The 22083-nt window shown below is 37.1% G+C and overlaps 2 protein-coding genes across 4 annotated transcripts in view; one reads left to right on the top strand and one right to left on the bottom strand.

Annotated features, from left to right (window-relative positions):
* Nucleotides 1–1368: 1368 nt before the first annotated feature.
* On the top strand, nt 1369–21395 carry LOC117323545 (coiled-coil domain-containing protein 186-like). 3 transcript variants are annotated; one of them, XM_033878822.1, is made up of 12 exons: nt 1369–2097; nt 6078–6161; nt 7533–7613; nt 10069–10158; nt 10919–11026; nt 14868–14953; nt 15331–15514; nt 16193–16273; nt 17049–17149; nt 17675–17692; nt 19118–19253; nt 20568–21395. In XM_033878822.1, the coding sequence occupies exons 1-12, from the start codon at nt 2053–2055 to the stop codon at nt 20937–20939; spliced, it is 1386 nt and encodes a 461-aa protein (XP_033734713.1). In that variant the 5' UTR covers nt 1369–2052; the 3' UTR covers nt 20940–21395. The 3 variants fall into 3 exon arrangements, with proteins under 3 accessions (XP_033734713.1, XP_033734715.1, XP_033734714.1); XM_033878824.1 differs by lacking the exon at nt 7533–7613; XM_033878823.1 differs by lacking the exon at nt 17675–17692 and having other exon boundaries at nt 1378–2097.
* Nucleotides 21390–22083, bottom strand: part of LOC117323544 (kinetochore-associated protein 1-like) — a 54167-nt gene continuing 53473 nt past the window's right edge. Inside the window, exon 60 of the mRNA XM_033878821.1 lies at nt 21390–21574. Coding sequence (XP_033734712.1) covers nt 21458–21574 — 117 coding nt within the window. The 3' untranslated portion in view covers nt 21390–21457. The remainder of the gene's footprint in view (nt 21575–22083) is intronic.

Below are 22083 nucleotides of genomic sequence, written 5' to 3'. Positions count from 1 at the left end.
TAATACAATTATCACCCAGAAAGAGGAACTGGTGATGATGGACCTGATTGCCATGGGAGACGAGGTGTGCCTCACCGCACGAACGGAAAAAAGAGCATGTACCACAAAGTATGATAGAAATGGCTGACAGGCATGGGACTTTCCTGTAGAAGTAGGCTGCAGATGAGTCCTGGCTCACTCATGCTGGGGGATGCTCGGAGCCATCGGCATCACTGGAGGAACAGTGAAGATGGCAATAAGAGCTGGGGAATGAAGCTAGACGGGCACCACGATGGCTGTGGATACAGCGAGGAGAAAACAAGAGAAAGCCGACCGTTGGAGAGAAGGGACTGAATACCTCTACTGACCTAACATCCGAGGAGAGTTATAGGTTAAGGGTTTAAGCTATTGGCGAAGGATATACAAATGTACTTCGCTGATGGCGACGACGACGACGACGACGTCGGTGGTTGAACAGTGATAACAATTCAATGCCTTAAACAGATGGTTTAATAATCCGAATGAATCTATTCTGGACACTGTCGGTTAGCCTATTCTTATAATGGATTCATTGTGTGATGATACCCCTTATTGTACACGTATTCCATGACGTGTTTGGTGATGGTACCCCTCTGTTTTACACGTATTCCATGACGTTTCCCATTGTGTGATGATACCCCTCTGTTTTACACGTATTCCATGACGTATCCCATTGTGTGATGATACCCCTCTGTTTTACACGTATTCCATGACGTATCCCATTGTGTGATGATACCCCTCTGTTTCACACGTATTCCATGACGTATCCCATTGTGTGATGATACCCATCTGTTTACATATTAATCCGATGACGGTCGTTTCATGAATGCGCATTTTAATAAATCTGTCTGGCGAACTGACATCCATTACTCGATAGATATCCTTTTTAATTTTGTAGATAGTGAACAACCAACTGTTGGTTTATCACCAGTACAAGTAACACTTATCTGTATGATAACAAGTACTATATTTATTGTACTGGTAAGTAACAATACAACTATTATCATTAATATTCGATTTTACTGCATTTTTATATCCAAACACCATGCTACGGATCTATATTCAAAGAAAATAACACACAAACTTGTGTTACTGGACCTATTTAACATTGGTTCAAATACACCAATCTACGTACATCAGAAGATTTTTAATGAAGTTTATTTCGCACAGAACGTGCGGATCTTAATGACGAGTGTTCCTATATTTTACATTCAACAGTTAATGGTTCAAGTCGAAGCTAACAGAAGGTGTGATAACCAATTTAATTTTACAAAACATGCAACAGAGGGTGATATACAGTCAGCAGAAATAGAATAAATTATTTACACTTGGATACATATAAAGTTGATTAAGATTATGTGATGAATATAGTGTTAATGGTTCATTGGACTTTTACCTGTAATCCTTCTTACCTGTCCTCGGTCCGTCGGGTATTGACCAAAGGTAAATGGTGTAAGTCAGCCGGACAGCACCATTATACGTGTCAATAACACATGAACTGGGAGTATTAAAGTTCCACTGACGCTGGAAAGTAAAGATCGCCCGATACTGGTGGACCGCGTTTGGTATGTACTTTAATGACAACCTAAGGCTTGGAGAACCAGTTTGTGACTTTGGATATGTGTACCATTAATACTGACAGACTAGTAATATCAAGTCCGTTCTAAAACAGTGACACGATCAGCTTTCAGTATTGACCTCGGTTGAGTGATTTTACACGCTACCGTTGGGAGTTGATGTTAATAACTATAGAACTGTTCTGTCAATTATTGCCAATACACCTGGCCGAAGTAAGGCAATCTATCGGCATGTATGTAGACTGTTGTTCGCGAGTGTAAATAGGAGAAAATACAGGACCTATACTCTAGGAGGCCAAACCTGGATAACCCCCGTCTAAGACTCTGTGATAAAATTGTTGAAATACGACAGTTTACTATGACTGAGTGTGTTTAGGGAGAGTAAGGAGACTGGGCGGACCAACACACTGAAGCAATAGGAGCCAGTCATTGTTTACCTGTAAAGTAAGCCCCACTGATGGAGGGGGCGGAGGACTCGCCCTTCACCCAGCAACCGAACCAGGTAACACCAATGTAGTATCTCGCCAGATAGATGTCAATGTTGGTTTACATAGGTGTTTATTTGACTTTTACCCAATCGTACACAGTACACTAAGTAAGGGTTATCACGAAATATAAAACAAATATATATATATAAGTAGTAACTTCTTATGTAGTTATGGCCCGTCTTTACGTATATTGGATTAAATAGAAGAATGTCACTCCTGGACTGCATTCCAGGTGTGTCATAGACTTTCCCCAGTACACAGGCTTAACCGTATAACAATAAACATTTGGTAGGAAATGGTGTTCTGCATGTTTACGTTATGGATCATACATTGTATTCAAATAATGTAATATATTTATAATATAATGTAATTGAATATTTGATTATATTGTATGTATGGATAGATGGATGTATGTACAGTATTTTTTCGAGTAATTGTAATGATCAATTTTTGTTGTTATTTATATTAACATATTAAGTCCTTAATCTCAGATTATCTGTAAGTAACAAATCCAAACAACATTTGTTATCTTAAACCATGATGCGAATGTGTCGACATCTACCCCCCCCCCCCCCCCCCCACCTCCCCCCTTGTGCCCTGCCACCATTTAAAGTACCTATATAATATATAAAGGTGTGATATGATACCAAATAACTTATATTATAACACGTTCTTTTTGTCCATGAATGTTGATTATACATGTAATAAATATGTTAAAGTGACAGTTAAATACGAAACAATTAAGACCTAAGCAGACATAAATACGACATATCTACTAAACTATATGAATATAACAAGCGAATTAAATCACTCAATGATGCGATATGCCATAGATCCCTTTCTGACAGTCTAAATCGGGCGTAAACTGTCACGGCGGGATTATTTAGGTACGGTCGTCCCGCAATATTGACAATAAGTACATGCGTTGTTATCAGAGTAACTAGAGACCTGTATGTATATAAATATCCCTTGTATATCATACAACGAGTGCTTCAGTAGCCGATATCTATAAACCACCCAATTTATCCACATAAAACATGGCAACGAGAAAGAGGGAAATAATTACACGAGAATTCAATTAAAACACAAATAATGTCGACTGCGGCTTTCAATATTTAATGTTGATTTTGTGGGTCGGTTTCACTCACCGCTGACGATGTTAACACATCCGTGATCAATAAATGGATGACAATAGGATATATGTATTGGTTCCAGGTTTACATCATCAGCATTGTTGACGATTGTACATATAACAACTACCCATTCGAGTTTGTCTGTCTGTTAGGGGATATCGAGCCGAGGCTCGAGATGGGGGAGAGCCTGCTGCCCGGATGTCCTGGTTCTCCCAATAAAAGTTCAAATCTGTTGTTGTCCGTGGTGACACAAGAGAAAATGTCTTAAGCGGCCTATTGATATTATGAAAAAGAGAAGGGTTGTGTTATGTCTATATAGTTCAATATTTCTTGTATCAAGCGTTTTCATTGGCTTGAAAATATGGAATCCGCCCATTATCCTTGGAAAATGTCATGGTGAAATAGAAGCTTTTGGGTTAGCCAATTTGATTGGCTTAAGAAAATAAATCTGACCAATCACCGATCTGATATCTGTCCTTTGGTTGCGAAGATACTGTATCCATTGATATCACTTTTATACTACCGCGTTGTCCATTTTCTTTATAAAAGAGACAACAGCCATGGAGGATTACACACCAGAGACGTAATGATTATCATCGAGGATATGACGGATACAAATCCTCCGATAGGGTTTTAACATATTCCGAGGGCTGATACAGTGTAACGTTTCATAATTTTCCTATCGTAGATTTCAGCATTTTGTTTATTTTTTTGTAACATCGGGGAAACGTCTTCGAAATAGTCGAGGTCATATGAGGATGGGCGTCAAGGAGACGCCTACAGAAAAACGGAAACGCAGAAAGGAAGAACGTAAAGAAAAGACAAACCACAAAGTTTGTAATGGGAGAAGCTCTAGTCCCTTATATGACCCCGAAATAGAGGACAGAGTGTCTTAAATGACCCCGAAATAGAGGACAGAGTGTCTTAAATGACCCCGAAATAGAGGACAGAGTGTCTTAAATGACCCCGAAATAGAGGACAGAGGGTCTTAAATGACCCCGAAATAGAGGACAGTGTCTTAAATGACCCCGAAATAGAGGACAGAGGGTCTTAAATGACCCCGAAATAGAGGACAGAGGGTCTTAAATGACCCCGAAATAGAGGACAGAGTGTCTTAAATGACCCCGAAATAGAGGACAGAGTGTCTTAAATGACCCCGAAATAGAGGACAGAGGGTCGTAAATGACCCCGAAATAGAGGACAGAGTGTCTTAAATGACCCCGAAATAGAGGACAGAGGGTCTTAAATGACCCCGAAATAGAGGACAGTGTCTTAAATGACCCCGAAATAGAGGACAGAGTGTCTTAAATGACCCCGAAATAGAGGACAGAGTGTCTTAAATGACCCCGAAATAGAGGACAGAGTGTCTTAAATGACCCCGAAATAGAGGACAGAGTGTCTTAAATGACCCCGAAATAGAGGACAGAGTGTCTTAAATGACCCCGAAATAGAGGACAAAGTGTCTTAAATGACCCCGAAATAGAGGACAAAGTGCTTAACTTCTGTATGTTGGGCCTCATATATTACAACATTAAGTCAAGGCTATTATTTATCCCAGACAAATCGTTTAATATCTAATACTGGGCATACTTTGGCTGCCATTTATCCAATTCTAATCAATACCAACATGTCATTGTGCAATTTCCCAAAACAGTAACAAAATGCATAATTATGTACATATCTACAATCGCGACTAAACACTCCGCATTTCGGGATATGATATGAAAATCTAAAACAATGGAAATATATTTCGTGATATCTAACCACCTGTCATGTCTTTCAAAACCTCCGTTGTAAATCGATTTATCAGAAATTATTGATGATAGTCCCACGAAAGCATTCTGACGCGGTGGAATGTATAGGAATGGAGCGATTTGAATCCCCAGAGCTTCGGTCGTCCAAGTGTTCATTGACGCACTCGGCCATGTCGACATTAGCATAGCAATACCAGCGTCACGGCGATAAAACCAATCGGCGTTTCACCTGTGTACAACGGAGCATGTCTTATTGCAGGTGACAAAAAGTCATTAGTGATCTTGTTTGTTGGCCTTGATGGGGAGTATATAGATTACCCTTGACGACATATCATTCAACAGGGAAAATGTGGCACCGGCTGTAACAGCAATTAGATGAAGAAAAAAAGAAGGAGACAATTAATTCTGCTCCAAATGAGAGTTTGAACTAACGAGAGTGGAAAAATGAGAGAAACTACATCAAGGAAAAAGACAGATATTGCTAGGCTGGTGGGATTTAGAGGAAAACTCCAATAACCCATCATTAAATTTTAAATTAAGAATTATTATTAATTGATTACTCGGTAGGCCTGACTAGTTCATAATATAACCAGTCATCCATTGTTAAACATTCACCATTTATTGTTAAACATTCAACATTCCTTGTTAAACATTCACCATTCCTTATTAACATTCCACCATTCCTTGTTAAACATTCAACATTCCTTGTTAAACATTCCTTGTTATTCACATTCCTTATTAAACATCCACCATTCCTTGTTAAACATTCACCATTCCTTGTTATACATTCAACATTCCTTGTTTAACATTCACCATTCATTGTTAAACATTCACCATTCCTTGTTAAACATTCGCCATTCCTTGTTAAACATTCGCCATTCCTTGTTAAACATTCACCATTCCTTGTTAAACTTCGCCATTCCTTGTTAAACATTCGCCATTCCTTGTTAAACATTCACCAATCGTTTTTAAACATTCAACATTCCATTGTTAAATTACTTTATCTAACTGTATACATTTTATTTTTGGTGTGTCCTTGGTGATGCACTTCATTCACTTAACATTACTCCAGGCATCTCCCAGGTTTTCTGTGTTCTTTCTTAACAGAATGGCGAAGCCACTATAGAGGAAAGAGAAGAACGGAAAGATCAGAAACGGAAACGACGTAGAAAGTCTGAGAGGAGAAAGCAGGTATTGTCATATTTTATCCAGTGTTGACTGGAACGTTCCCCTTTGTTAAACCATTTCCCCTCCTATTGTCTACCATACTGAAATTGACATTAATGTCAGTATTGGATAAATTATTTAGGAAAATGTTCTAGAATTATTTTGCTATATGTCAAAGTGGGAATATTATTCAGTTGGCTAGAATAGTAATGAATAACAATGAAAATCTACATTAAAAATTGTAGGGTAAAATCCATACATAACTACCGGAGGGCGATAACATACATCAACTGTCAGAGTCAAATGCGGTTTTCTGAAAACAAAGAGAACTAGCGACAAATTAATATGTACATATAAAATATGATAAATTAGTGTTTATACTAATAACGACAACAAACCCAAGTTGTACAAATAGAAGATGTTCGCATGGCGGTCAATTTCTCCCTGGTCAGTCTCAAAATAGATCATGTATAAATAGGGACCAAAGAGAGTCTACATGTGGAATTTGAGAAAGAGCCATTGTATCATGAGAAATAGCAAAAACGCTATTTATGTCAAAATCAAAGATGGTCGCATAGTGGCCATTTTGGTTTTTAGATCAGGAGCAAAATTGAACATGAGGAATAAGGGACTAACTGGAAACAGTATATAAAATTTAAGCAAGATCCTTCTAGCTCTTCTCAAGAGGTAGTGACAATAAGAATTCTTCCATGGCCATGGACTGAGTACGATTTGAACAGCCCACTTTGATGGGTTATACTGCGTTAGGTTGTGTAGCCAGTATTCCGTCAATACAGATTAAATGTACAAGTTTAATTGTGTATAAATGGTTGTAGATGTGCGTGTTTATGTCATGTATGTAATATGCATAACTCCGGGGGAGAACCCGCTTCAATGGCAGTCTGTGTTGAAGCTAGACTACAAATCGCTGCTTTCAGAACCACCTATTAACAGCGATCGTATCGCTTGTTTTCACGTAGACTGGATTTAATCTAAAGAATGAATTATCAATGATACTTTGTCAACCGATGAAGTGCCACCCTGTTAATTTTCAGAACGTTTGATTTTGTTGTAATTCCCTTGGTATTGTCTTGGTACCAGTTGAAATTGTTTATTTATGTTTGTTTCAAGCTCGATGCCTTTTGCTCTATACTTTTCAACATATTCACATGGCGTACTTACCTACCTGATAGCTAAATAACATTTACACTAATATATACGAAGCATATTGACGTATGCTTGAGTCTACATTGATCAAACGGACGTCGTCAGCCATTTGACGCTTCTTTCTGATTTTATTCTGGCACATCCAATTTAACAGTTTTTGTACTGTGACTCAAATGATCAAATACATCAATAAAGATGTTCTTTTCTTCTCTACTAAACATGAACCAGTCATCAAACGGGACCGGAGAGAATCAAAAAGATGATTTTCCCGAGAAACACAGAATTGATGTAGAGGAATTGAAAAGACGAGTAAGTTTTCTTTATTTTGAAGTAAATATCAGTGCTGCAAGTGTGTATTGATGTGTTTATCAAAGGTGTCAGTTTTCGGCGAAAGTGAGTGTGTGTGTGTGTGGGGATGGAGTAAGGGGTGTCGGTGTGTGTTTGTGGATGGAGTAAGGGGTGTCGGTGTGTGTGTGGGGATGGAGTAAGGGGTGTCGGTGTGTGTTTGTGGATGAAGTAAGGGGTGTCGGTGTGTGTGTGGGGATGGAGTAAGGGGTGTCGGTGTGTGTGTGGGGATGGAGTAAGGGGTGTCGGTGTGTGGGTGGTGGGGATGGAGTAAGGGGTGTCGGTGTGTGTGGGGGGATGGAGTAAGGGATGTCGGTATGTAGATGGTAGGGATGGAGTAAGGGGTGTCGGTGTGTGGATTGTGTGGATGGAGTAATGGGTGTCGGTGTGTGTGTGGGGATGGAGTAAGGGGTGTCGGTGTGTGTGTGGGGATGGAGTAAGGGGTGTCGGTGTGTGTGTGGGGATGGAGTAAGAGGGGTGTCGGTGTGTGTGGTGGGGATAGAGTAAGGGGTGTCGGTGTGTGTGTGGGGATGGAGTAAGGGGTGTCGGTGTGTGTGTGGGGATGGAGTAAGGGGTGTCGGTGTGTGTGTGGGGATGGAGTAAGGGGTGTCGGTGTGTGTGTTTGGGATGGAGTAAGGGGTGTCGGTATGTAGAAGGTAGGGATGGAGTAATGGGTGTCGGTGTGTGTTTGGGGATAGAGTAAGGGGTGTCGGTGTGTGTGTGGGGATGGAGTAAGGGGTGTCGATGTGTGGATGGTGGGGATGGAGTAAGGGGTGTCGGTGTGTGGATGGTTGGGGCTAGAGTAAGGGGTGTCGGTGCGTGGATGGTGGGGGATGGAGGAAGGGGTGATGGTGTGTGTTTTGTTCGTCTCTCTCTTTGGTTCCCTTTGTGTTTACAAATATCGAATTAATTCTGACTGTACACACATCACTTCACATTTGTAGTATTCGCTTTAATACACAATAACAAGGCATATCAATATGTAACCGTAATTCATAGATATCTACAGATTCTAAACTCTAATATTTCTCATTGATTTTATATTAGTGTTACAAGTACATGCAATTCAAATCTGGTGATCAACCTACGTTTATAATCTCACCCGAGCGTGGCGGACATTTTGACCGCTAATGTTACAGGTAACTTTTATGAGTTGTCATTTAAGCAGGGGCTATAAAGGACCTTTTATGTACCGATTTATGTAGAAAGCTTTTCAGAGTAAACGATTTAAGAATCCACATAAACACAAGCCCATGAAAGAAAAACCACAACCTTAACTGTTTTAATACCTACAAATAGTTTTCCTGCGAGGCAATTCCGACCGAGGAAAATTTAAAAAGAAAAAGCCTTGTTTACAGTCTGAAACATAAAATCGCACCCAAATTCTAACACTTAATCCAGAAATAACACTCATTGACGAACAGTAACACTGAAAGCCATAATCACACCCACTATCTAAGATATTTACCAACAACCACACACAAACCCTAAACTGAAAAACCTTAAATCATTATTGAACCCAAGCATTTAATTGTAAATTAGTGACGAGCAAACTAAACCAGCGAAAACTTCAAGTAAAACACCTCACCACATCCAAACTAATATTTGTGCAGTCAAGCAGGACCTAATATCTTAATGATTTGTCATAGATCACGTATGTCCTTCCTGTGTAGATCTTATCGGAACTAGTGCAATTCATAAGTATGAAATACTTGTGATTAAGTTTAAAGTACTTGTGATAATTGAAAAAAAAGTTTTCTCGAAATGTCTTCAATGACAAAAATGAATAATACTGGGGACCTCTTTAACACATTTGTCGTCACTGAAACAGACAACCTTCCTGGCAAGTTACGCAAATCCTTCTTATATCTTGAAATGTCTATTTTACAATTTACTTTAATGTGATTTCTTATGCTTCAAATACGGTTCTATCCTCTTTATAGACGTTTCGCTCATTAAACATCTTGGATATCGGTGGGAGAGGGGTTAATTTTACCTCCAGAGATGAACACTAACAATGCACTTGTTGGATATTTCATTTCATACCAAGTGTGTTCCGAACATTGTAGATGTGGAAATTGAATCCATTGATACTTTAAGTTTATTGGTGTTACAAAAATAAATATTCAACCTTTGGAAAGTAACAATTCAGACCCATGTAGATTCGTTAATTTAGTTGAGATAAACATATTTTAACCCAAGCAGATTTTTAACTTTACAATTACCATTAGAATCTTTGACTTTAAATGTTTACAAGTAAACAGTTAATGATTTACTGTTCATTCTATCAGCTGGTAAAGTGTTTTTATTATTCTTTACATTAATACAAAACACAAACATTACACCATACAGAGTATTGATGAATACAATATACAGTAATATCGTATTGTTTGGTCACACTTGTATGCCATTGTTTCAGATGTCTGAGGATTCGGAAAAAGGCACTGACCACAATGGCCATGAAGAAGATAAACCTAGTTTGTCTCGGCTCCGACGGCGAGAGACACGGGTAAGCATGTTACATACAGCATAGATGTTTGAAGTCCCATTCAATGTTACATCTACTCTACCATAAAATCTACCTGTTCAGACATTTGCCGTTATGTAAAATTCCTTAAACTAAAAAGAAATAAGAGTATCCACCTGTTGTATAGGGTACAGTAACAATCTACCTTTCAGATTACACATTCAACCCAACAGGCTTATATATACGTGACACAAAACTAACTGCTAATTGTGGCAAATTTATTAGATTTGAGACTTATTACCGTAATATTATCATCGTTGTATTGTGTAATTGGCGTACCAGCAAGGACACGACTGTTGACCTAACGCTAGGTTGACGAGGTCTCCACTCCACATTCATGAACACAATGAGTGGCTTTTAAAGAAGCAGACATGTATGCATAATACTTTATATATAAAACTCTGTACTATATATATAGTGCCATGTTTAACTGGGCACACTTCTTTAACTCCCTAAAGTAATCCATACTTATGACACGTCTGAACTTAGCCTAAGCAGTTTACGCAGACTTAGTTCACGGGGATGTTTACTTTAAAACCTAACATTTATCAGTCATCTGTTGAATAACCTATCGAGCTAGAATTCGAAAATTAATACCATTATATTTTTTTAGATAAAGTCATACTCAAAGTAAAATGATAACGTACGGGAAAACAAACTGGTAGTTCCATATCAATCAATTTCATCATACAAATGTAGCATTTCTATTGCATAAAATTATACAATTTTGTTTTCTTTGCAGACGAGCCGAGCGTTTGACACCCTGTCGGAATGTCGGAAGATGTTCCGCCAAGAGATGGCGCTGCTGGGAAAAGAGGTAGAACAGTTCCGGACCATATGTCAAAACCAGGTATGTAGATGGTGATATATATATTTAAATTAGATACCGTAAATTTAACTGAAAATCAATAAAACGGAAGGAAATACAAACAAAGTGTATATTTACATGGAGACTACTGAAAGTAAATAGTATTCGAGATCGGATGTTCCAGGATGGTAAGCGTCTTCATCAGACACTCACCATTCAAATCTAGGTCAAATCCTGGTGACCTCACATCCTTAGAATGAGAATTATGGTGGTGACGAGGCATAGTTACAAGCAAATTATCCATACAATGTCCATTTAAACATTCTCAGAACCAGTTTCGAGGTCAAAAAGTTTAGAGCTCGGGTCTTGATTCTATTTTTGTGTTTGACGCGCGTGATTGATTGTTTTATCACCAGATGACGACTACTGTTTTATTAGTTAATTGCTTTTCAGAATACCGTTCTGGGCACGACGAACACAAAATACTGAGCTTTTGATTTGCATTATGATGATATAAGATTTTCTACTTCCAAAACAAATTTGTCCCGCTAATGGACTTAAGTGTTGGTAAAGGAGGAACACAAACACACACACACACACACACACACACACACCCACACACACACACACACCCACACACACACACACACACACAAAACTAAAACAAAAGAAAAAAGAAAAAAGAAAAAACCAAAGAGGCTGAAAGAAATGTCAAAATCAGGATGGGGTGGTGCACTAGACCCATATACAATGTATTGGAGTTAAAAAGTACATTCTAAATCTTGTGACTATTCGAATGGATTAAAACATGACAAGCAGGTTACGATAAACATCGGGGACTGAAAAAAATCCACCATAAATGTCTACCACCTAATATCTCAAAGGATATACTACAACACTGAAATTGGCAATTAAACCCTTCATGTATAATAGAGAGGTGAAAATAGAATGGATGATGTATCTGGTACCTCAACGCCGTCAACAAGTCTAAGGAAATAAATATATAGAAATCGGGACCAAAACTACCCAGTAACCAAATAACAGAGGTTGTTTAAAGATTGCCCTAGATACCATTTAATATGTTTTTTGATGAAGTTAGTCGCTATGAATTCTTTATACTACTTCCTCAGAGATCTGATAACCGTAAGGACATCATCCAGATTCGAAAATCAATAATCAAGTTTAGATCGTCGGAGAAGACGGTCTATCTAAATCACAGCATATGAACTGGTCACGTGTTTGAAAGCCTATGCATTATTTACTATCACATATAATTAAATATATATATATACCATCACTTGTACACCCGTTAAGTATCTTACAGTGATGTTGAGGTCGACAGTTACAGCCCTGAATTATTAACTCTAGTGCCTATGTACTGAAATATTTTCAAGTAGAGTCAGACTTTCATGGTTTTACTCCCGGGAAAAATTCATAGAAATGATTCACTTTGTCTCTGTAAAACGGCATTTAAAATAATTGTCACGAAGTTTGAATAAGGTAATATGTACACGCACCGAGAAAATGAAAACGCGAAAAAATTGTATGTTAAACTGCCATGAACGTTTGGTTAGAGTCTTTTTGAACTTGGAAATCATCACGGACACAACTTCCTATTACGTAATGGTTTAACAGGTGTAAGTATCGGATGTCAAATTGTTGGTTAGCCAGTTCGCTAGTCATTATTGGTACTTCTCCATGTGTTCGACATTTCAGCATCAATTATACTTTTTTTGTTTGTCACCATGCATACTGTCGTCAATAATTACATAATAATGGTATTGATAAACAGAATAAATAAAACTATTGTATTTTGTCCCCTTGTTTAAATGATTACTATGTAATTGTCGTAGTATCATATTACCTAACGCATTCGTTCTGAGGCACACTGGTTTATCAGTCGAACAATCTCTGTGAAGAGTTTGAAATACACTGCATTACAGGATCGGTGCCATGACGTTTTTAAATAAAATATTGAATAATTTATATAATGAGCGGACTATTATTTTGTACGTGTAACTTGACTTGTGATCACTCAGAATAACGAAACACATACAGATATCCTATATCGATGCATTTTGCATTCCAAATGGATTGGTATCAAATGACATTTGGTTGTAGCGACAGGGGCAAGAACAGCTTCAGCGTTAAACTCACATTTGTATTCACTTAGTCGCTATTGACTAAACTATTCAACGTTTAATATCAGCATTGAATGTGTGAATTTGTGCATTAATGGTTGAACTGATATAAATATGTCATTATTATTTTTTACGATATTTTTTACACAAAGCACTTGGCAATTTGTTAATAAACTCGACAAACACTCGAGAACAACATTTAACAAATCACCCAGAAGGTATACCGTCGATATTGTTATATGATACATATCAAACAAAATCTATGTTTAGTTATTAATATTGACCAGACTATATATAGACACTGAACAGATAGGCGAAACAAACCCGGTACATTACAACTACGTCCGGTCAGTTATGTAGACCGATCGATACTTCCCCTCAGGAGATCCTACATTGCATGCGGTCAGATAAACATTAACAATAGCATTAATTAGCTTCCAGATGGCTAGTATATTTACAAAACAAAACAACAATGGTCGTCTGGGACTCGTCTGTCTGTCTGATTGCCTTTAACACACTAAAATAAAACACACACATTAGGGAAAGTCTATAATACACCTACAACATATCAGGGCAACCAAATATCCCAAAGGTATAACATACAACATATCAGGGCAACCAAATATCCCAAAGGTATAACAGGGTCCAGATATGAGCTATAGATCTTTGATGCAGGGAAACACCTTTTAGGCAATCAAGTACTACATATATATATTTATTACATTTTTACCAGTGAAATATCAAAAATTATTCATTCTATAAAAGTGATATTTTTCACTAGAGAAAAATATCACTTTTGCTGATTTGACCAATCAAATTAATGATTAGAAAATACCAAAATAATTGACCAGTCAGAAAGTCCGACATATATGTCAGCACCTGGACAAGGGGAACTACTTTTTTTGTTTACAAATTATCGCTGTAGGCCTAGTTAGCATACGGGGTAGGTTTTTCGTTGATAAAAATGTAATAAACAGAATATTTAACAGTGTCTTCAGTAATACCAAATATATTTCACTCGTGTGGCTAATATTTTGATATTTTTCACTCGTGCTGCGTGAAATATGTTTGGTATTACTGAAGACACTGTTAGATATCCTCTATATATAATGAGTGTAGGCTTAGACAGCTGGTGTTATTTTACAATGACATAAAGTCATATTCTGTTTTGTTTGTTTATCATTGTTTAACGTCTTATTAATATTTAAGGACAGCCTCCTCTGTGTGCGAGATGCATGTGTGTGTATTGAGGGAGGTTGCGGTATGTGAGTGTTTGTCTCCTGCGAAACAGATGTTGACTTTATAGTGCTACCTCACTGAAGCATACCAAGCAGAACACCCCACCCGGTCACATTATACTGATAACAGGCGAGCCAGTCGTCCAATTCCTAAAATACTGAGCGTTAAGCAGGAGTAGAAACTATTTTGATAGATGTATTCTGTGATAGCATCAAATATAATGTTGATACGTATCAATATAAATTCAAGTTAACACACAGCGGCAAATCAAAGTATAAATGAACAACGTGACCTGAATGCAAAACTTTCAGTCGTCGAGTCGTGCATTGTTCGACATTCAAGTTGGAAAGGTTAATGGTATATGTATGAGTCATATTTGTATTATCACTGAAAACTTGCTGCATGCATTGCCTCGTATAAAGACCTAAAAGTTTGTATCGATCGATCTTCGGATTTATTGTACTTTTTAAATTCTTTATTGACTGTAAATTGTTCGTCATCAGATTTCAAAGTACAAGAGGCTTGTGTTAGAACACCAAGACCAGCATCAGAAACAAAAGGAGGATGGCAACACATCCGAACATGGAAGGTAAGCAAAAGCTACGTGCACTAACAGTTAAGATGGAATTATCCAGAATTGTTTTTAAGCAATAGCCAAATCATTCTCCTTTGTTGAGTATTGTAGAGCCATTGGTCCTGTGTTATTTGTTCATTTATCATCCCATGGCCAGTTTAAAATATCATGTTTATGAACAAGTGGCAGGAAAATGTTAGCCATATCCGCACAACTTCTTTGGAGCTCCATTTTGCTTCTAGTTACACAAATCACTATAATAAAGTGATCTCCGTAAATACACCAGATATTTTAAGCAACTCATCAGATTCTTACAAAACCATTATGACTGACCCAAAAACATTTAGCTGGAAATTTGAAGAAACATTGAGAATGTAATATACTACTTGCAGTTTGTCGAGGACAGTGTCCGCCGAGTCAGGTGACCGGGCGTGGGAGGATATGCTGTCCATTCTACAAGTGGACATGGATTTCCTCAGTCGGAAACAGGCCGTTCTGGACAAAGAACAACAGATGTTGGACAAGGAGGAGTCCCTGTCACAACGACAGAGGGATCTAGAGGAATACGAAAAAGAGGTTGTTGGTTTAGTTCCCATCACAAAGCACTGGTTTGATAACTTGATTTCTCCAACAAAATGTACCCATAGGTCTAGTGTATTTAACTCTCTAAGATCAAAATACCACTACCTCATTTAGTGCGTTTTGCAGAATGAATGTGTTATTTAGTAAAATAGCATATGGAGTGGATGAGAACATTTTTTGTTTCTCAGAATGGATAAATTCCATCAGCATTACCAAGCATTATCATGATAGAATAATTTAATACCTGCTTATATATTTTCATAAGAGCTGCATCGGCGTAAATGCGAATTGCGTTACAACATACAAATGTATGGAACTTGGAATAAACCATTAATTCCCATCTATTTTTGATTCTCGCAGTAATTTTAGGGAATATTATCAAACAATTAAAAATGTCCTTACCTTAAAAGAATATTCCAAATTTTGAGCAAACCTTTTGCAATATTGAGCAAGAAAACGAACATAAAGGAAACAAGGGGCACAATAAATGTCATTGTATGTAGGCATCCATCGATTTGTCAGTAAAGTTGAAACATTCTTACACATTTCCACAAGTATTTGATATTTCCTTTTAAAGTCCTAATGCAACTGAATACATTTAAGTCTCACACGAATGCGACTGAACTATTAAACTGTCAATGTGCTATGCTTACTTGAGCTCTTTCTCTCCAGATTAACGAGATTGAAAGGATGTTGGACAGACGGCAGAACCTATGTAACAAGCGCCAGAGAGATCTAGCCAGTCTGGACGATGTATGTTTTAAATAACAATATTGCATAAATCAATCTAAACGACATGTAACTTTCGTCTTACTTCTGTTGGATAAAAAGCATCTATAAATGCCAGATAGCGCCGCCTACAAAAGGCCAAATCGGGGTTGATGAAGCGTGCTATATCACTCATAATCACGAAAAGTTTAATATATTATGCTATTTTTGTTGTGAGTATTTTTCCTTGTATACGAGGAGTTTTTTCTCTGCTTTAGATTACGTTCCCTGTCGAGGTATTCATCTTCTTTTTTACTGTGTGCATTAATATAGCTTAAGTAAAACCTGACATGCAATATAAAGTTCGATCTTGGTAGTTTTTATTTTGTACAAACGACATCGTATGTAACGAGACTAGCTCATGAAATCGTCTACAAAATACAAATGTTATCAGTCAACCATCCATTAAAATCACCCTGCGTCCTTAGCCTGTCCGTAAACAATACTCGTCATTGCTATCTCTTGAGATGTACTGGACGGATATTTCTCAAATTTGATATGTAGGAAGTGGTTGTGTCCATTGTGAACCATCTAGGATTTTCAGTTGACGTTTGTTTATCACTATTTCTCTGAAAGTTCTTCTTCGACCTTTTTGTCATCAAATGATTCAGAGGAAAAAAGGGAAAAGTAAGGAATATATCTGTCTTACATAGAACCATGATAGCTCGCTCAATGGTAGGCGCCAAGATCCCTCTAGGATCTCTTGTTATAATGTTATAATAATGGGTTCCCGTTAAAAACAAATATTACTTTGTAACAGGAGCTGCTGGTGCTGAAGAGCGATATCAACACAACCAAAGACCAACTAGAAAGTCGAGGGATCAATACAGACTCCGCTTCTGAACGCGCCAAACACAACTGGTACGTACCAGGCGATTCTACAATCTGATCTAAATGAAATTTAAATTTCGGAAGGGGATGTTTTTATATTGTTGACAACTGTTTTCTCTACACAACTGTCATTTCCGCTAGAATTATTGGATGCTGATATTAAACAGCAATGTTTATAGTGTAACCAGCTGATATCAGATTTTGTTATAGATACTGTAGGCAGCTGTGATTTCAGCGGGTTTTTTCCACGTTGATCAGTGTTGAATAAAGCTCATTCTGTGGTCCTAATCGAGTTACCCAGTAAACAACATATATCGCCTATGTATAATTACCATAACTTATATGGTTTCGAACTACAGTTACCTTGTATATAGAGTATCAAATTATTCCGAACTAGAAAGGATTCTTAGTTTTACCTGAAGATAATGCTTGACCTTTGACAATTAATCAACAAACAAAAATTGAGAAACATGAACCATTTTGGCGCTAAGGTTTTCATATTTATCAATATTTATCATTATCAACATAATGGTTAATGTTTTGTTTTGGGGATAGTAAATGCTGTGCGAGAGTGTAAGTATAGACATTCTCGAAATATTGTTACCTTTTACGTTCATTTTTTTCAATGTCAATTATTCTTTTAATACATTTTGTTCCTCAAACGGTCAAATAATGGAGGAAATGTCGTCATGCTTTGTAGGATTCATTTTGTTTTGCCTTACCTCCACAGCCTATATTGCTACTTTGTGCACATTTCCGCGTTAATTTTTTTTAAATATATAGATTATATTTATCGAAATTACAAGGGTTGTGTACACGTACTTTTGCGATATCTTATCAAGAATGTGACAGTCGGATTTCGATGAAATTACATTACCCCTATTTTTATAAATATTTCTAAATTTATTTTCCCTGTCATTTGAAAATATAATTTTTTCAAAAGAGATTTAATCTTATGCATCCTCATAGAATGTTTAAACCATTATAGTGTTAACCGGTAGGAAGAACTGTTCAAGGACCAAATCAATGTTTTATTTGATATTGCGATCAATTCGACCGTCCAATATCGTATTGGTTTCAGGAACTTCCCCAAATCACATTAAGTCAATACAATTGTGTTTGTATATAGTGTAAATAACCAACCCACATTAGATAATGAGTGGAGAATATGTATATTTTAAGTAGTTCTTTCTTCCAATTCTGATTGTCCTTTTTGCATTGTTTGCTGCAATATACTAACGCTAGTCAAAAGTTTGAAGATAGCGAAACCACTGATAACGGGTACCAATTCTTACTGGATACAGACAATAAGAAACCACGTGATAACGGGTACCAATTCTTACTGGATACAGATCATAAGAAACCACGTGATAACGGGTACCAAATCTTATTGGATACAGATCATAAGAAACCACGTGATAACGGGTACCAAATCTTATTGGATACAGATCATAAGAAACCACGTGATAACGGGTACCAAATCTTTTTGGATACAGATCATAAGAACATATACTTTAGCTGGCTTTGCTTGTTGTCTAATCTATTTGTTTTCATTGTCAATATTTTTGTTTTGCTTTTGAAAATAAATTTCATGTTCTGACCAATGTTATACAAGCACTTCACAGTGGCAGACATTTTTCTATTTCATCAGTTTTGTTTACGGTACAATTGGTCGCAGCTTTCTTAAATACAGATTCATACTTATCTTAATTTTACATTTGAAACCATTTGGCAATAACCCTGACACAAGAAAAGTGTATTTTGACACATGTATTCGATAATAACTGATGTAAAACATCTGACACGAAGTTATTTTATTCTAGTTCAAAACTTTGTATTATTACCCAATTAAGAGCTTGAATAATTTTATCTAATGCAACATACTAAATACATGTAGTACTCTTGTTTTCTGAATCGACTTCAAATTTCAAATTCCTTATTTCCGAGACGCTGTATTCCGTATGCTCGAGCTGTTCATTGTTGTTAATTGTCTTGTAGGGACATTGTGAGGAAGAACCTGTTCGAGAAACAAACTTTCCTTGAGAACACAGTACAGAAGTACCGGACCGACCTAGCCACGGCTCAGTCGAATATCACCAGCAAAGACATTCTCCTCAACAAACTACAGCAAGAGGTACTTCAAAATATCAACGTTTATTGATGAAAATATCGCATAATATCACAAGTAGTACTCCAAAACATACTCATCAACGGTTATTGGCGTGCAAAACGTTAACGTCCATTTCAATGTTTGAATTCCAGAAACATATGATAAAAAATGTAATTGTGTGATCACGCAGACCCCAAGTACATTATCAGTATAGGGAATCCAGGTTATTTCCATGGCTGAATCGTCAATGACTGAACTATCTGAAGTATACTAAGTGCATTGTTTAATCTATATTCACCTACCATCTAGGTACTAACAGATGTTGTCAAAAGACAAACACATATGACTCGTACGTAGATACCCAACACTTAGCGTTGACGCCATGGTGATTGAACAAATTAACTATTGTGTATAACTAACAAAATATATGCAATTTATCTAACATACATGGCCTACAGTTTCAAAACAGATCTCATAATTAAATATATAACCATTTCCGTCAATGTTGAACAAAATTGATCCCAAAAATCTATCTTGTTATATATGCAATAAAATGAGCACAATATAGCCTATCGTGACTGCAAGGAATGCCATTGTAAAGAATGAATGTTATTGTCAACAAGAAATGCCAACGATAACATGATAATGATAAAGTCTTACTACTTCTCATCAATATACTTGGGTGTAGAACTTCTTATGACATTAATACACATCGTTATAGCACAATACAAGTATTTAGATTACACGAACATTCACTCACTATAATGATATTAATTCATACGTATAAGGGGAACATACATACATCTTACTTATTCCAGTTTAAATTCACATGATTTATTTTATGTTGACGGTTACCGTTTTATAGTTCTGTGAATACATACAATCCATTACGTGTATTGTTACATAACTCCGTCAACGAAATCCTCAACACCAACAAATTAACAAAAAGGATATAGCACTTTAAATATGAATTTGGTAACAGATCACAGTCTATGTTAATTTAATGAATAAACTTTACAGGGGGCGGTATAATATACGCCCGTCCCATGCCAATAAGAAACGCATTATTGTAACAAGTGAATACAAATATTGAAATGCAACATTTATCAAAATGTCACACAGGAAAAAAAAGCCTAACGAGTTTCAAAGAGATTAGTTGAAAATGTAGGAAGAGATATCCGGACAAAAAAAAATTACGCGGATATCCAGACAAACAAAAATTTTCACGGATATCCGGATGGATGTCATATCATGATAGTCTTTTTGATGTATAAAAATGTATCACACAATTTGTGCATGACAAGTATTGCTATTCTAAACTACGACTTTATGTTCTAGATTGCTGATTTAAAGGATGAGATGGACAAGAAAAATATTAAAATGCACCAGTTGGAGAGCCAATTGACTTTTACTCTGGAAGAAGCCAGATCTTTGGAGAAGAAATTTCATCAGATATTACTTCAGAGCGAGTCGTCTATTATCATTAACAATCACCTAGAGCCGAGCCCATCAACAAGTCCACAGAAACGGTTGTTAAAACGAGACTCGTCAAGGTCGCTGTTACATTCTCCGCGTTCCACAGAGGACACGAAGGCGAAAAACAAAATAGTGCGACATCATCCAAACTCTACACAAAATAATCACGACACTAATCAAGATGCCAGATCTGCTATTCTCAACGGCAAAAGTGCATCCTGTGTTGTTATGTAGCGCACTGTCTCAAGCAGTCATAGTTTCTCATGTTGCTCCTAGACAAATCGCCAAATATCTTACAATACAGCAACTTATAGTGTATTCATGTCACAATAACATGTCCGTGACCTGTGCACCATTGGTAAAATCCTACAGCGATTTTTGTCTGGATGGACCAAACACTTCATCAGCTGTTGCATGTTACTGCCGAGAATATCTGGTGACTAGGTTCAGATGAAAGTGTCTGTTTTAGTAGCTACAGTACCAGCAAAATGTTGAAATGTATTTTGTTATTGTTGAGGGCATTTGGTTATGGTTATTCTTACTTTGTTTATAATACTGAGAAAGAGCAAGAGGGAGAGACAGATGAAAAACGAGATAGAGAGAGTGGGGGAGAGGAAGGGCAAGACAAAGAGAGACAGAGAGAGCGCACACATACAATATACAACAAATGAATAAAAAAATTATGCAGAGTATCAGATGTTTTGTTAGAAAAATTATGCAGAGTATCAGATGTTTTGTTTAAATAGCTATGTTCAGATGAGATCTTGAGAAATGGTCACAATGCTTTGAAAGGTGGACTGATCCAGACCAAAGTTCAGAAGGTGCTTGGCGTTTTCTAACAATCCCACAGCATCTTCAGACAGGTAGACCTGAAAGTGCATGAACAAAACCCTATAAATACAATATATCAATATCAGGGAAATATGTTCATTGACCAAAGGGTTTTAAAACGTTTTCCAAAGGCCTAGTTTCATCAGCATTTTGCCTTATTTTGAACTTTTCCTGATAAGACAGTAATTTGGTTTTCCTGGCTAACCAAGATTTACGACAGAAACCAGTCTTACAGTGCAATGCAATCAGATGGTGTGTAATCAGATGGTGTGTGTGTGTTTTTGTTTTTCTGTTGGGTTTATCGGCCGGTTAACAGCAAGGGTCATTTTGAGGCGAGGTTTCCATGTCGTAGTTGATGGCTATCTCACTGAACATGCCATCCAGAGCAAATAGAGTTAAGCCTCTTGCCCATGGTCACAAATATGTCTGTACACACTGGTCCATTTCTCAGCTTTCTGATTTACACAAACTGCCATTGGCAGGGAGTGTCCATCCATACACCTCAAATCTTCACCTGAGGCTATGTAGACTGACCGGCTAACCAACT

The sequence above is a fragment of the Pecten maximus genome, chromosome 3 (assembly GCF_902652985.1).
Source record: "Pecten maximus chromosome 3, xPecMax1.1, whole genome shotgun sequence".
Classification (NCBI taxonomy): Eukaryota; Metazoa; Mollusca; class Bivalvia; order Pectinida; family Pectinidae; genus Pecten; species Pecten maximus.
Note: the sequence above shows the minus strand (reverse complement) of the source record. Positions and strands in the feature narration are given on the sequence as shown.